This window comes from Nesoenas mayeri (genome assembly GCF_963082525.1).
Source record: "Nesoenas mayeri genome assembly, chromosome: 10".
Classification (NCBI taxonomy): domain Eukaryota; kingdom Metazoa; phylum Chordata; class Aves; order Columbiformes; family Columbidae; genus Nesoenas; species Nesoenas mayeri.
In genome coordinates this window covers 8,746,064-8,759,316 of record NC_137560.1, presented here as the reverse complement: position 1 = coordinate 8,759,316, position 13,253 = coordinate 8,746,064, and the positions used below count along the sequence as shown (strand labels likewise).

The 13,253-nt window shown below is 62.1% G+C and overlaps 4 protein-coding genes across 7 annotated transcripts in view; 3 read left to right on the top strand and 1 right to left on the bottom strand.

The window, feature by feature from the left end:
- CACNA2D2 (calcium voltage-gated channel auxiliary subunit alpha2delta 2) overlaps positions 1 to 1,641 on the top strand; it is a gene marked incomplete at both ends in the record, with an annotated part of 213,966 nt that extends 212,325 nt beyond the window's left edge. Inside the window, 4 exons of the mRNA XM_080350688.1 lie at positions 45 to 168; positions 620 to 729; positions 917 to 1,005; positions 1,513 to 1,641. Of these exons, the coding sequence (XP_080206814.1) occupies positions 45 to 168; positions 620 to 729; positions 917 to 1,005; positions 1,513 to 1,641 (452 nt within the window). The remainder of the gene's footprint in view (positions 1 to 44; positions 169 to 619; positions 730 to 916; positions 1,006 to 1,512) is intronic.
- Positions 1,642 to 4,280: 2,639 nt separating this feature from the next.
- Positions 4,281 to 7,245, top strand: TMEM115 (transmembrane protein 115). Of its 2 annotated transcripts, XM_080350360.1 has the most exons (3): positions 4,281 to 4,916; positions 5,055 to 5,278; positions 6,024 to 7,245. In XM_080350360.1, exons 1-3 carry the CDS (start codon positions 4,425 to 4,427, stop codon positions 6,223 to 6,225), a joined length of 918 nt encoding a protein of 305 aa, XP_080206486.1. In that variant the 5' UTR covers positions 4,281 to 4,424; the 3' UTR covers positions 6,226 to 7,245. The 2 variants fall into 2 exon arrangements, with proteins under 2 accessions (XP_080206486.1, XP_080206485.1); XM_080350359.1 differs by having other exon boundaries at positions 4,281 to 5,278.
- An 876-nt stretch (positions 7,246 to 8,121) lies between these two features.
- CYB561D2 (cytochrome b561 family member D2) lies at positions 8,122 to 9,393 on the bottom strand. The gene is made up of 3 exons (XM_080350361.1): positions 9,219 to 9,393; positions 9,095 to 9,132; positions 8,122 to 8,918 (listed from the first exon to the last, which is right to left on the bottom strand). The coding sequence occupies exons 1-3, from the start codon at positions 9,343 to 9,345 to the stop codon at positions 8,415 to 8,417; spliced, it is 669 nt and encodes a 222-aa protein (XP_080206487.1). The 5' UTR covers positions 9,346 to 9,393; the 3' UTR covers positions 8,122 to 8,414.
- A 157-nt stretch (positions 9,394 to 9,550) lies between these two features.
- Positions 9,551 to 13,176, top strand: NPRL2 (NPR2 like, GATOR1 complex subunit). 3 transcript variants are annotated; one of them, XM_080350222.1, is made up of 11 exons: positions 9,563 to 9,714; positions 9,952 to 10,043; positions 10,520 to 10,688; positions 10,928 to 11,036; positions 11,331 to 11,467; positions 11,748 to 11,845; positions 11,934 to 11,970; positions 12,127 to 12,220; positions 12,301 to 12,418; positions 12,641 to 12,783; positions 13,046 to 13,176. In XM_080350222.1, exons 1-11 carry the CDS (start codon positions 9,643 to 9,645, stop codon positions 13,111 to 13,113), a joined length of 1,137 nt encoding a protein of 378 aa, XP_080206348.1. In that variant the 5' UTR covers positions 9,563 to 9,642; the 3' UTR covers positions 13,114 to 13,176. The 3 variants fall into 3 exon arrangements, with proteins under 3 accessions (XP_080206349.1, XP_080206348.1, XP_080206350.1); XM_080350224.1 differs by having other exon boundaries at positions 9,647 to 9,714; positions 9,997 to 10,043; positions 10,525 to 10,688; XM_080350223.1 differs by lacking the exon at positions 9,952 to 10,043 and having other exon boundaries at positions 9,551 to 9,714.
- The last annotated feature ends 77 nt before the right edge of the window (positions 13,177 to 13,253 follow it).

The following is a 13,253-nucleotide window of genomic DNA, read 5'->3' as shown; positions in this document are numbered from 1 at the left end:
GGGGGGGTCCGTGGCCTCTGGCCCACAGTGCTGTGCCGGCGCAGAGGAGGTGGCAGGGGACAGCATGGAGGCCAGGGAGACGAGCTGCATCATGAAGCAGACGCAGTACTACTTCAGCACTGTCAACGCCACCTACAATGCCATCATCGACTGCGGCAACTGCTCCAGGTGGGTCCATCCCGCCATCCCACTGCCTGGGCAGGGTTGGGGACAACCTTATCTGCCTTTGCCAGGAGCCCCGTGCAGCTGTCTGCGTGGAGGTGATGGGAGATGCCCTGCAGCACTCTGGGCACCCGGACAGGGGGGACAGAGTGCAATGTTAGCAACCCCATGGGCTGGGGGATGACAGTGACATCCCCAGGGCTCCTCCAGGTGGGATCAAGTGCTGAAAGCACATTGGTGCCAGTTCTGTGGGCAGCCCCTCAGCATAGGGATGGAGATGGAGATGGGGATGGGGTTAGGGATGGGGATGGGGACAGAGATGGTGATGGTGACAGAGATGAGGATGGGGACACTGTGCTGACTCAGCCTCCCCAGAGCCACCCACTGGCAAGGCCGGCACCAGGAGTCGGGGGGGGGTCAGGGCACAGGGTAAGTGGGGTCACCGCTGCTCCCCCAGGCTCTTCCATGCGCAGAGACTAGCCAACACCAACCTGCTCTTCGTGGTGGCCGACAAGCCCCTCTGCAGCCAGTGTGAGTCCATCAAGCTGCTGCAGGCAGAGGTAAGAGGTATCCTTTGGTAGCCTGGTTCTGTCCCCCCCGGCTGCAGTGGCAGAGGCGTGGGGGGACCGGTGGGAGTTGGGGGGCTGGCAGGGGTGGAGGGAGCTGGCCTGCAGCCGGAGGAGCTGGGGGTGGCCGTGGGGCATGCCACATGCCCCCACTGCCCTGTCCCTGGTGGTTTCCTTGACCTGCAAAGCCCCCCCGAGGGACCCCAACCAGTGTGAGCTGGTGGACAGGCCGCGCTACCGGAAAGGCCCCCGCATCTGCTTTGACTACAATGCAACAGTACGTGGGGTGCAGGGGGGACAAGGTGGAGGGAAGCCCCAGGGGGTCTCTGGGCAGCCAAGCCAGGGGGTGTCCCCTTGGGGAGGGACAGGGGCAGTGGGTGTCCCCTGAGGAGGGGAGCAGAACAATGGGGGAGGTCCCCAGGGGAGCAGAGCTGTAGGGTGCCCCCCAAGCATATTGGAGGGGTGGGTGCCCCCTCCATGGGAGTGCAGAGCTATGGGGTGTCCCCTTGGGGGGAGCAGAGACATGGGAGGACACAGGGGCGATCGGAAGCCTTGAGGTGCCACCTGGGGAGATTAGAGCCATGGGGGTCCCTAGATGTGACGCCACAGGGTGCCCTCCTGGGAGGGAACGGAGCCGTGAGGGTCCGAGGGGGAGCAGCACCATGGGGTGCCCCCAGGGGCAGTGCTGGGCGGTCCCAGGGCAGGGGGTGCAGCAGGATTGCAGGGGGTGGGGGGTGCCCCTGCGGGAAGTGCCCCACAGCCCCTCTCCCTTTGCCCCCACCAGGAAGATACCTCAGACTGCGGCCGAGGAGCTTCCTTCGCCCCCTCCCTGGGCGTCCTGCTCTCCCTGCAGCTGCTGCTCCTCTACTCCAGCACCAGCCGGCACCCGCTGCCCCTGGCCGCCTGCCTTTAGCCCCCTCCCCACCCCCACCAACCACCTCTCTTTTCATTCAACCTTCATCTCCATCACCTTCCCCAGCCCAGTGGAGCGGGAAAGACATTCCCTCCACCGCCTCGGGGACCCCCGTGACGCCACCGGCCGCAGCCAAAGAAGAGTTGGGGTACAGGCAGGGGCTCCCCGGCAGAGTGGGGACTGGGGGGTGCCCCAGCGTCATGTCCTCCCAGCCACTCGGACTCGGAAAGTGGCGTCAGCACCCCCCACCTGCCACCCCCCCATCCACCTCGCCTATTTTTTTAGCCTGAAGATTTTAAACCAGATCTTTCTACATTGACTTTCCAAGCTTTTCGCCTGGAGCCCGGCGGTGTTCAGTGTCAGCAATGAGGACACGTGGGAGGGAAAAAAAAAAAGGAAAAAAAGGGAAAAAAAAAGAGGACTTGAGTTGACTGTGCGGGTCAGTATTATTTGTTCCCATGGGTACCAGTGCCCCCGGCCCCCCGAGGCATGCAGACCCCATCCCTGCAGGCTCGGGGCCAGGGGTGGGTGACCGGGGAGGCAGCCAGCCCAATGGAGCCCTGGTCCCCGCTCCGGGCTCAGCCGCTCTCCCGCATTCTTGGGCCCAGATATTGGGGTGAAAAGGAGGGAGGAAAAAAGCGTATTTTGTTTCTTTTCCGTTCTGCAGATCACTGTGAAATCCTGCCCGCCCCAGCCCTGCCTGCCCCTCTGGCCGCCCTGGCCCTGGCAGCCCTGCCAAAGAAACTGCCACCTGTCCCCAAGGGGGATGTGCCACATGTCCCCAAATGGGGTGTGCCATGTGCCCCGCAGCAGGATGTGCTGCACGTCACCGAGCAGGAGGTGCCACATGTCCCCAGAAGGGACGTGCCAGGCCCCCATGCCCAACCCTTGGGGCACCGGTGTGGGGGGCTGCTGGCCATGGTGGGGAGCTGCTCCCCGCGTGCTGCTGAGGTCCCAGCTGGGGACACCCAGCACTGGGGGGCATGAGGTGCCCCTGCAGCGGGGTCACCTGAGGTGCTGGGGCTCACACCAAGGTGGGGGCAACCCCCATCCAGCCAAAACGCTCAGTGCTGAGGAGGCAGACAGAGCAGCCCCAGCACCCCACTGTTCCCCACTGCACCCCAGCCAGGACAGGTGCCACAGGGCTGGGGGAGCCCAGCACAAGGTGTGGGGTGCCCAGCCATGACACCCCGGGGTGCTGCGGTGCAGGGGGTGCCGTACACACCACCCGTGCCCCCGCTACCCCCAGCAGCGCCGGGGACCCGTGCCTGGGCAGGCAGTCTTGGGAACCCTCATCCCCCCGGTCACCCCGCTCAGAGCCACCCCATCAACCAGTGCTGGGGGAGCCCCCTCGACATGGCCAACCCGGGGGGGCTGGGGAGGGTGCCAGGCGCTAATTAGTGCTGGAGTTAATTAATGGTCATTCTGCTTGTAGCTTTTTCAGTGTGTGTTTGGTTACTGTCTCTGGGAACCGTGTTTGAACAGATGGCTCTGTGTTACCGGGAGTGTGTGTACTTCTGTAGTCTAGTTAGGTGCTCTGCCAGAAAACCACCACTATACATACCTATAAATATATACATATATAGTCTATTTTAAGTTAAAAAACCAATGAGACAAAGGGGCAGCACGGCCCTGGGCCCCCCCACCTTGTCCTGCCAGGGTCGCCTCCTCCCCCCACCTGGAAGCTTCTTTCTGCTCATTCAAAGGCGTTGGGTTTTTAATTTATTTTCTTTATTTTTAATTTCTTTGGGTTTGGTTTTTTTTTGTTTGTTGTTTTGGGTTTTTTTGTTTGGTTTGTGTTTTGGTTTGGCTTTTTTTTTTGTACAGAAGAGTTGTAAAACTTCAAAAACCAACAAAAAGACAATTTGTAAGATATCGTGTGTGTGACTCCTTGTAAAATATTTTCAAATGGTTTATTACAGAGACTCAGTTATTAAATAATGTTCATATTTTCACTTCACAGGTGGTGGCTGCGTCATTGCCCGGGTACGTGGGCAGGGCTGGGGGGACACAGCACCAGGGGCGGGGGGGCAGGCAGGACATCGGGGTGCTCCTGCCCGCTGGGCCACTGCCTTCGTGCGCCTGCAGCTCTGCCGTGGGCTGGGGGACAGGGACACGGGCAGGAGTGCGGGTTCACAGACACCCCCACGCTGCACAGGAGGGGCTGCACAGGGGCTGAGTCCCTGCTGCCCCCCTACCCCACGTCCTTGTGTCCCTCGGGTCTGTGTCCTCCCTTCCCCACGTCCCGTGTCCATGTCTCCCGTGCCACACACCCCTCACCCGGCCACGCCTGTGTCCTCCTGTGTCTGTGTCCTCCTGTGTCTGCGTCCCGGCATCCATGTGCCCCTGTGCCGTGGGGACCATGTTCCCGGGTGTCCCCCGTACCTGGCCCACACGTGTCCATGTTCTGTCCCCCCGCCCCGGTCTTTGTGCCTCCATGTCCAGGTCTCTGTGACTGTCCCCTCACAACTCAGTCTGTGTCCCCACGCCCCCCTCGCCCACGCGGCCGGCAGCCGCGGCCGGACTACATGTCCCAGCGTGCCCCGCGGCCGGCCCCGGCCCCGCCCCCTAGCGGCCGCCCCGGCCCCGCCCAGCGCCGCGCATGCGCAGAGCTGCTGTTTGTCCGCGCCCGGCCTGGCCCAGCAGCGGGGCCCAGCGCGGCCTGGGGCGGCGGCGGGAGGGGCCGGGGCCTGGTCTGGGGTTGAGCGGGGCCCGGCGAGGAGGAGGCGGCGGCCCCGGCGGGGGCGGGGGGCAGCCCCGTCCCGCCGGTGGGGGCGCCGAAGATGCGGCGGTACCTGCCGGTAGCCCGGCAGCACTTCCTGGCGGCGCTGGCCGGCACCAGCGTGGTGGTGAAGTCGCTGAGCGCCGCCGTGGTCCTGCTCTACCTGCTCTCCTTCGGCCTGGACACGGCCTATGGCCTGGGGGTGACCCCCGGCTACCTCCTGCCCCCCAACTTCTGGGTGTGGACGCTGCTGACGCAGGGGCTGGTGGAGGAGCGGGCCTGGGGCCTGGCGGCCAGCCTGGCCACGCTGGGGGTGGCCGGGCGGCTGCTGGAGCCCCTCTGGGGCGCCCTGGAGCTGCTGGTCTTCTTCGCGGTGGTGAACGTCTCGGTGGGGCTCCTGGGGGCCCTCGCCTACTTCCTCACCTACGTGGCCTCCTTCCACTTCGCCTACCTGTTCGCTGTGCGCATCCACGGCGGGCTGGGCTTCCTCGGGGGAGTGCTGGTGGCCCTCAAGCAGACGATGGGGGACAGCACCGTCCTGAAGGTGCCACAGGTCAGAATGAAGGCTGTCCCCATGCTCCTGCTGCTTCTCCTGGCTCTGCTGCGCCTCACCACCCTCATCGAGAGCAATGTACTGGCCTCATACGGCTTCGGGCTCCTCTCCAGCTGGGTCTATCTCCGTTTCTACCAGCGGCACAGTAGAGGCCGTGGAGACATGTCCGACCACTTCGCCTTTGCCACTTTCTTCCCTGAGATCCTGCAGCCCGTGGTGGGTCTGGTGGCCAATCTGGTGCACGGCATCCTGGTGAAGGTGAAGGTCTGCCGCAAGACAGTCAAACGCTACGACGTGGGTGCCCCGTCATCCATCACCATCAGCCTGCCGGGAACAGACCCCCAGGATGCCGAGAGGAGAAGGTACCGCTCACCTGCTTCCACGGGGGTCATGTTTACAGGCAGTGAGGGTCAGGTTTAAAATCCAAACATGGAGATGTGGGGAGATTTGGGTGCAGGGTGCTAGCGGGGAGCCTTCTCCAGAGGGGTCTGCTGGGGGCTGTCCTCCCTGCCACAGAGGTGGTTGGGAGCATTTCAGGGGGTTGGTGGGTTGTTGTCCCACTCTTCCCAAGGCAGAGCAGCGGTGAAAGTGCAGGGGAGGAGGAATGAGGAGATGCTGGGGAAGGAGTAGGCAGGGTTTGGGGATCAGAAATCCCTATAGGAGGGCAATGGCGGTTGCCTGGGGAGGTGGCAGCCCCCACTCACAGCAGACCCACAGCCATCATCCTGATACAGGGGAAGGTGCTGAGTCAGCCCCATGCACCAGCCTCCAGCACGCCTGGTGGCCTTCCCGAGACCCGGCAGGAGGGTTTGGCCAAGGCATTGGCACTGCACTTACCCCTGTCCTGTTTTACACCTTTCGGCCCCCATTCCCAGAGAGGCCTGTGTGCTGACAGCCTCTGAGCGCTCCACGTGGCACAAGAACTCTGCATGTGTAGTCTGGGAACATGAGTGAGTGTTTTCACGGCAGTCCCAGTGCGCCAGGTCATCTCTAGCGCTGCTGAATCCCCCTTGTCCTGCCAGGGACGGCCTGGCACAGCACCCCAGTTAACCCCTGCCCTGTCCATCGGACCTGAGGTTAACCCACCCGTCTGCCCTTGCCCCGCAGGCAGCTGGCCCTGAAGGCCCTGAACGAGCGGCTGAAGCGCGTGGAGGACCAGTCGGCCTGGCCTAGCATGGAGGATGAGGAGGAGGAGGCAGTGGTGGCAAAGGCTGACACTCCGCTGCTACCCGACCCCGGTGCGGCCGGTAAGGGCTCTGGCCAGGAGTCCAGCCTCATCACCTTCCAGGACGCCCCATCCCAGCTGTGACGGGCCAACATGCTGCCCCCTTCCCCACCCCGTCTCCATTGGAGAGCTGCTACCCGCCTCGTGTACCACCCACACAACCGGGACGCTCAGCAGGGAGCCGGGACTCTTCCCGTGGCAGAGGCAGGGGGGCTACCTCATTCCAATGATTTGTTGCCACTCACGGCCAGCACTGGCCACCCAGGACGACGATGCTGCCGCCACTACAAGGACGGGGGTTCTTTGAGGCACTCCCCTGGGCACAGGGCAGGCCATGGCACCAGCATCCAGGAGGAGGACATGGGGCTGATCCCTGCCCTGAGGCCAATGCGCTTGCCTACACGGGAGCAAAGTCAGCAGCACTTTCTCATGTCTCCTCTGCACTGGAGCTCGGCTGGAGCGCTCAACACTTATTTCCTCTTTTCTGAAGGTAGTTTTGTCCCTAACCAAGGGAACAGGAAGGCTGGCGGGTTTCTTTTCTGAATCCCTTTTCTGTGGGGAGCCTCCCCCCAGCCCCAGCAGGAGCTCATCCTGACTGGTGAGAGGTTTGCCAGGTGAGGGGACAGGCTGCAGGGCAGGAGGGGGCTGCCCAGCCCCTCTCAGCAGTGGGCTGGCACTGCCAGCTCTGGGCTTTGCATATTGGGTGTTCTCTTCTGCCTCTAAGACAGCCCCACGAGGAGCCAGTGCCCTTGGCCGCTCCCTGGCTAATCCGTTTGTCAGATTACACTAGAAGCTGGAATTAATTTTTATGGTGGGGCTCTTGCTGCCTCCTCCAGCAGCAGGTTTTCTTTCCTGCAGGTAGAATATGGGGTCCCCCTTCTCTTTTCCTCTGTGTTGCTGGGCTTTTTTCTGTTTGTTTTTTTCTGGATGGAGAGGATGCTTCCTGCGACAGCTTCCTCACAGCTTCTGATCCCCCAGGCAGACCCCAGCCTGAGATGCGGGTCAATGGTGTCATGATTATTTTTTTAAAGGACCACAAAAGAAGGTTTTGTCAACCAGGAAAAACACAGACCTTTCGTTATCAATAAAGAGTTCTTCAAAAGAGTTGGCTCCTGCAGCAGCATATGGGCAGGGGACACAGAGCAGCCCCTAGGGGCTCTGGTGCAGGAGCCTGGGGAGGGGTTTTCTTCCCAGCTGCTCTCAGCAGTTTGACTCTTTGCAAGTAGGATGTGGGAAATCTGCAGCAGAGCGATGCCTGCCAACACCCCAGAAGTCCCCCGGGCAGTAAAGAGGGCTTGTCATGTTGTAGCTGCCTGAAATTTTTATTGAATAAAAGCTCTGGATACAGAGGAATTTCCCAGCCTGGGACCCCTGGCCCTGTCGAAAGCAGGGTATGTGCTGAGGAGCAGCCACAGGGCCACTGCAGCAGACAGAGCCTTGTGCTGCCTGGCTGCCCTGATGGCACGCAGGCTGGAAGGCTCATCCTGAGCCCTGCTCCCCCTGTGCTCGCACTGTTCCCTGTGCCCCTCAGAGGGACAAAATGCCGGTTTGCATCTCAGCTCATTAATTTGCTTTGTAAAATGACACCCACCTTCTGCCAGGCTGAAGCTTCGCTGTCCCAGCCTGCAGGAAGGATTTGTGCGTGGTGATGGGTGCCTGGATCCGCAGCTGTTGGGCAGGGCTGTCTGTACTGGTCACAGAGAGCCCCCAGGCTGTGCCATGGGGATGGATACCTTGGGTGCTGCCACCTGGCTTCAGCTGTCCTGTGGCTGAAGCCACAACCATACCCTGTGCTTTTACTGGCCAAGCTGCCTTGGTGGCAGGAGAAGCAGTGCAGTGCCCACTGCAACCTCCTGGGCGAGCAGGCCTTCCCTGCCATCCTCACCAGGAACATGCCAGTTCCCGGCCTGCCTGCTCCAAAGCAGCCCTGGGTGGTAAGGGGAGGAAAAAGAAGCAGGAATCCTGAGTGAACCTGCCAGTTCCCAGCACCGAGCACCAAGCTGCTGGGCAGACCAGCAGCGTTACTTGTGCTGGGAAATGTCCCCACCAAGGCAGGCATGAGATGAGCAGCTCCCACCTGCTTGGTGTTACACACATCGTAGCCGCTCCCCAAGGACAGGACACAACAGACAATCCAAGACTAATGAGATGAGTAGGTAGAGATCAAGTTCTAAAGAGACCCTGCGTGAGCAGGGGGCCCCCATGGGGGGCTGTGGGGACAAGCCCTGGCCTCGCTGGCTCACGCAGGGGAAGTTCAGATCCGTGCTGGGCACTCAGTGCTGGCTCCGCTTGCGGTACAGGTAAGCGTTGCTCACCTGGTTCATGATAACCAGGCTGGTGAGAAGGGGACACAGCATGGCGAGGTACCAGGAGACACTGGTCACCGAGGTGGTGAACCACAGGGAGCACATGCCCAGCATCAGGCTGGCACAGCCCAGCAGGTAGCCCACCAGCCCCGAGGTTGCGTGATACAGCTTGAGCTTGGCCAGCGTCCAGTTCTTCATCAGCTTGGGGTAGAGCAGGAGCACCCCGCCTGCGCACTGCCCGCTGGCGTACAGCACGGCCAGCAGCCCCGTCAGGCCGTGCCAGGTGGCAAAGTGGGGCTTGCCGTTCAGGTGCTTGTTGTAGGTGATGATGCCCAGTCCCAGGAGGGCGCAGAGGAGGGCGAGCAGCTGCAGGGCCCAGTGCACCCGCACTTTGACTTTGCGGGAGAAGGAGCGGAGCAGCGAGGTCTCCGGGGAGAATATCAGCAGGGCTTCCGTCATCAGGAACGAGAACTGGGAGACAGAGGGCAGGGGGTTGGCACGGCCGCCCCTCCGCCACGCCCCGGGCTCTGCCTCCCACTGCCCACAGAAAGCAGAGCGGCCTTGTCCTCTCCGCCCGCTCCCCGAGGGTGGTGCCGGCGGCAGGGGCAGCACGGGGAGTGTCCGGTAACCGGGGCGGCGGGACTTACCGCGAGGGCCATGAGCAGCGGGTGCCAGGAGAACAGACCTGCAAGGGAAGGGCAGGCGCTGAGCTGAGCTGAGCTGCGGAGAGGCCCGGCCCCCCGCCCAGACCCCGGTCCCCCCGGCACTCACTCGATCCGGGCCGCGCCAGCACGGCCACGGCGATGGGGAAGCCCAGCGCCACGAGGTGGGCGGCGGCGCCGGCGGCGGCGCGCAGGGAGCGGTACAGCCGGGACTCGGTCTCGGCTGTCAGGGCCATGGCGGCCTGTGGGGGAACTGCCGCCACCGCCGCCGTCACGGGCTGGCCGCCGCGGGGACCCCGATTGGTCGAGACGGGCTGTCCGTCTGCGCTAGGGCCCGCCTCCGCCGCGCCGCTCCGCCACTGAATGGGTGATATGCACTGTCGTTCAAAGAGAGGGCCCGCCCCCGCCGGTGTGATGTCAGTCCCTCCGGAAGGGCGCTACGGTGGCTGCCTGGGTCCTTACCGCATGCGCGGTGCGGGCCACCGGCGCGCCGCTGCCGCAGCGGGGCCTGAGCGGGCGCTCCCGGGGTCGCCATGGGCGGCAGGATTGAGTGCGTGTTCTTCAGCGAGTTCCACCCCACGCTGGGGCCCAAGATCACCTACCAGGTGTGGGGGGTGTCTGGGCCTAGGTCCGGAGGGGAAGCGGGGACTGAAGGCACCTGCCGGGGCCGGTACTGGTACCGGGGCAGGGCCTGGGGGGGCCGGGAAGCCCCTTCCCGCTGGAGGACTGGGAGTGCCCATGAGGAGAACAGGGGCGCAGGGATGGAGGCCACTCCGGGGGGAACGGGGCTGGGACGGGTTCAGCACCGCGTGGGGCTGGAGCGGGGCCCTCTGCCGCTGCAGGTCCCGGAGGATTTCATCTCTCGGGAGCTCTTTGACACCATCCAGGTGTACGTGATCACGAAGCCCGAGCTGCAGAACAAGCTGATCACCGTGTGAGTGTTGACAAGCCACCCATCCTTCCCCCGGGGGGTAAAACCGGTGTCCTCGTGACTGGGAGAGTCTCTGCCAGCAGAGGTGACAGTGCCGTGGTGTGACAGTGCCAGCATCAGCTCTGGGTCCCAGGGATTCCTGCCCCGTTGTCAGCAGGTTCATGCCGATGCCCACAGTTATCTGTGCAGAGCGGTTGGGTGCCCGATTCTGTGGGTGACTGGAGCTGCATGTGGTTCTCTGCTGGCCTCAAATCCGTGAAATTCGGACAAGTCTTTAGAGCTGTGTGGGTTTTGAAAGGAGACTGTTCTGTTCTCTTATAGGTGACCCTTTCCCCGCTTCTTTAGACTATGTTTTGCACTCTGAGCATTTGGGGATTAAACTTCAAAGTAGAGAAGCCAGAGCTGACTGGGAGCCAGCCTTGTGCAGGGCTCAGGCCTCCGTCAGGGCACAGGTGCAGGTTGTACTTGTCTCCCTGCAGAACAGCCATGGAGAAGAAGCTGATCGGCTGCCCCGTCTGTATCGAGCACAAGAAGTACAGCCGAAATGCTCTGCTCTTCAACCTGGGCTTCGTGTGCGATGCCAGAGCCAAGGCCTGTGCACTGGAGCCCATAGTGAAGAAGCTGGCTGGCTACCTCACCACTCTCGAGGTGAGGCCAGACCCAGAGCCACAGGAGGCTGCCCGCCCCACGGAGTCACCAGTGTCCGCATATGTTGTGCAGCACTGGGCGTTGCTGGGGTAGCAGCCAGGTTTGTGGCAAAGAGGGAATTGTGCTGGTTTTACCCACGCACCACTTGAAGTTTAAGGGAGGATGGGATCCAAGATGTGTGGTTCGTGTAGCCAGTAATCCTGCGGGGAGGAGCTGACTCGATTTTCTGCTCTCTTCAGCTGGAAAGTGGCTTCATCTCCAATGAGGAGAGTAAACAGAAGCTGGTCCCCATCATGACCATTCTGCTGGAGGAACTGAACGCCAAAGGAAAGTGCACTCTTCCCATAGGTACAGCAGCTGCATCATCCCTGGCCCTGCAGCAGGGGAGGCAGCTGGGCCATCCTCTGCCCTGTTCAGCTCTGCCTACGCTGCTCCTGGCAGCTCCCTGCCTGTCTGTGCTTGGAGCTGGAGGATGCCTGAGCCAGCCATGCCCTGCATGCCTTGAAGGGTGGGAGGGATGGGGTTACAAGCTGCAAACACCCACCTCTGTGCAGTGCGGTGGTGTCCTGGGGCTGAGGGTCGTGAGCTCCTGAGTGAGCAGAGATTTCTATGGGGACCGAGCGCTCCCTCTTCCCTGGCCAGATGAGTCAAACACCATCCACCTGAAGGTGATCGAGCAGCGCCCAGACCCCCCCATCGTACAGGAGTACGATGTCCCCGTCTTCACCCAAGACAAAGATGACTTCTTCAACTCCCAGTGGGACCTCACCACACAGCAGGTCCGTGTGCTTTGAATGAGATCTCTTTCCAGCCTGCCCAGAGACTGAGGGGAGTCGTTCTGTCCCAGAGATCACCACGTTAATGAGCGCAGTTCAGTGCTCCCCTAGTCTTTGTGCTCGGGCTTGCACGTGACCCAATCTCCCAAAACGTGGGTTAAGTGTTGCTGGGGATGGTGTGCCCCCATCCCAGCATGCTTCAAGATGCAGGAGAGTTTCTGGGGCTTCAGGGTGATGCCTTTGGCCTCTCTCCCCTCTCAGCTCTTGCATCCTCTCCTGTTAGATCCTGCCCTACATTGATGGCTTTCGGCACGTCCAGAAGATTTCTGCAGAAGCTGACGTGGAGCTGAACTTGGTGCGCATTGCTGTGCAAAACCTGCTGTGAGTGTGGGGAAGGGGGCCTGGCCTGCCTGCAGGAGGGTGGTGGGTGCTGGCAGAGGATCTCTGACGTTTCCCTGTCCGTCTGCAGGTACTATGGGGTTGTCACGCTTGTCTCCATACTCCAGGTGGGTCATGCCACAGACCATGGGGCCACAAGTGGGATTCAGGGAGCAGCTGCAGAACTGAGATGGCTGTGTAGGGGGGACAGCGGGGTTTCAAGTGGGACAGGTCTGTCTCTCAGAGCTGTGGCTGAGCAGAGCTGGTTTTCCCTTGTCCTCCAGTACTCCAATGTCTACTGCACCACGCCAAAGGTCCAGGACCTGGTGGATGACAAGTGTCTCCAGGAGGAGTGTCTGTCTTACGTCACCAAACAAGGTAGGGAGATCCCAAGCTGCTGGCAGAAGCAGAGGGAGGGGAGGCTGAAGGGGAGGCTGACTGGTGACTTGTCCCTGCAGGGCACAAGCGGGCCAGCCTCAGGGACGTCTTCCAGCTGTACTGCGGCCTGAGCCCTGGCACAACGGTGCGAGACCTCATCTCCCGCTACACCCTGCAGCTCCAGAGGGTGGATGAGAGGTGGGAGCCAGTGCTCTTCTGCTCAATCCCCAAGGGAACGATGACACTAGGGGTGGGGGGACTGAGTGTGGGGGAGCAAAGAGGGGAAACCCAACCCCTGTGTCTGCAGGTGGGGAAACTAAGGCAGTGGTGTGGCGTGGTGAAACCAGGACAGAATAGGGAGAGTTGGGGTGTTTGAAGCCTCATTGTCATGGTCCAAGTCTCTTCCCTCCCCATCCCCAGGAGGCTCATCCAGTTTGGCTTGATGAAGGGCCTTATCCGTCGGCTCCAGAAATACCCTGTCAAGGTTGCCCGGGATGAGCGGAGCCACCCAGCCCGGCTGTACACGGGCTGCCACAGCTACGATGAGATCTGCTGCAAGACAGGTGAGGATCTGAGCTGTTCTGGGCGCCTCTGGGGGCTGGTGGTGGGCAGGGGGCTGCCAGTATGCCGAGGGCCGTATGCTGATTTGGGGCTTTCCCTCACCCCTTTGGGAGCTTTCACACCGCAGGGAGATGAGACTGTGCTGGGGTCTATGCTGAACGGGGCTGCCAAGCCCTTGCTGCTGGGGGGAAGTTGGGGGACCCAGCGAGCCGCCTGACACTGCTGCCGGGCACCCCACCAACACCCCACTGCCTTCCCCCCCAGGCATGAGTTACAAGGAGCTGGATGAGCGCCTAGAGAACGACCCCAACATCATCGTGTGCTGGAAATGACGGCGGGGATGGCAGCCTGGGGCTGTGTGTCCCCCACGCGTCCCCCGTGTGTGTCCCCACGTGTCTCCCCGGAGCCCTGCGCATCCTCCCGGCCGCCGTCGCTCCTCCGCGCCGCCAGGGGGCACCAGAAGCTTCTCCGC

Bases quoted from the DNA above. Each gene is read 5' to 3' on its own strand.
- TMEM115 (XM_080350359.1), top strand. From the start codon at position 4,425: ATGCGGCGGTACCTGCCGGTAGCCCGGCAGCACTTCCTGGCGGCGCTG. The intron at 5,279-6,023 runs GTACCGCTCACC...CTTGCCCCGCAG, and splicing joins CAGGATGCCGAGAGGAGAAG to GCAGCTGGCCCTGAAGGCCC.
- CYB561D2 (XM_080350361.1), bottom strand. From the start codon at position 9,345: ATGGCCCTGACAGCCGAGACCGAGTCCCGGCTGTACCGCTCCCTGCGC. The intron at 9,133-9,218 runs GTGAGTGCCGGG...CTTCCCTTGCAG, and splicing joins GCTGGCGCGGCCCGGATCGA to GTCTGTTCTCCTGGCACCCG. The intron at 8,919-9,094 runs GTAAGTCCCGCC...TCTGTCTCCCAG, and splicing joins CGCTGCTCATGGCCCTCGCG to TTCTCGTTCCTGATGACGGA.
- NPRL2 (XM_080350222.1), top strand. From the start codon at position 9,643: ATGGGCGGCAGGATTGAGTGCGTGTTCTTCAGCGAGTTCCACCCCACG. The intron at 11,037-11,330 runs GTACAGCAGCTG...TTCCCTGGCCAG, and splicing joins AAAGTGCACTCTTCCCATAG to ATGAGTCAAACACCATCCAC. The intron at 12,419-12,640 runs GTGGGAGCCAGT...CCCCATCCCCAG, and splicing joins CTCCAGAGGGTGGATGAGAG to GAGGCTCATCCAGTTTGGCT.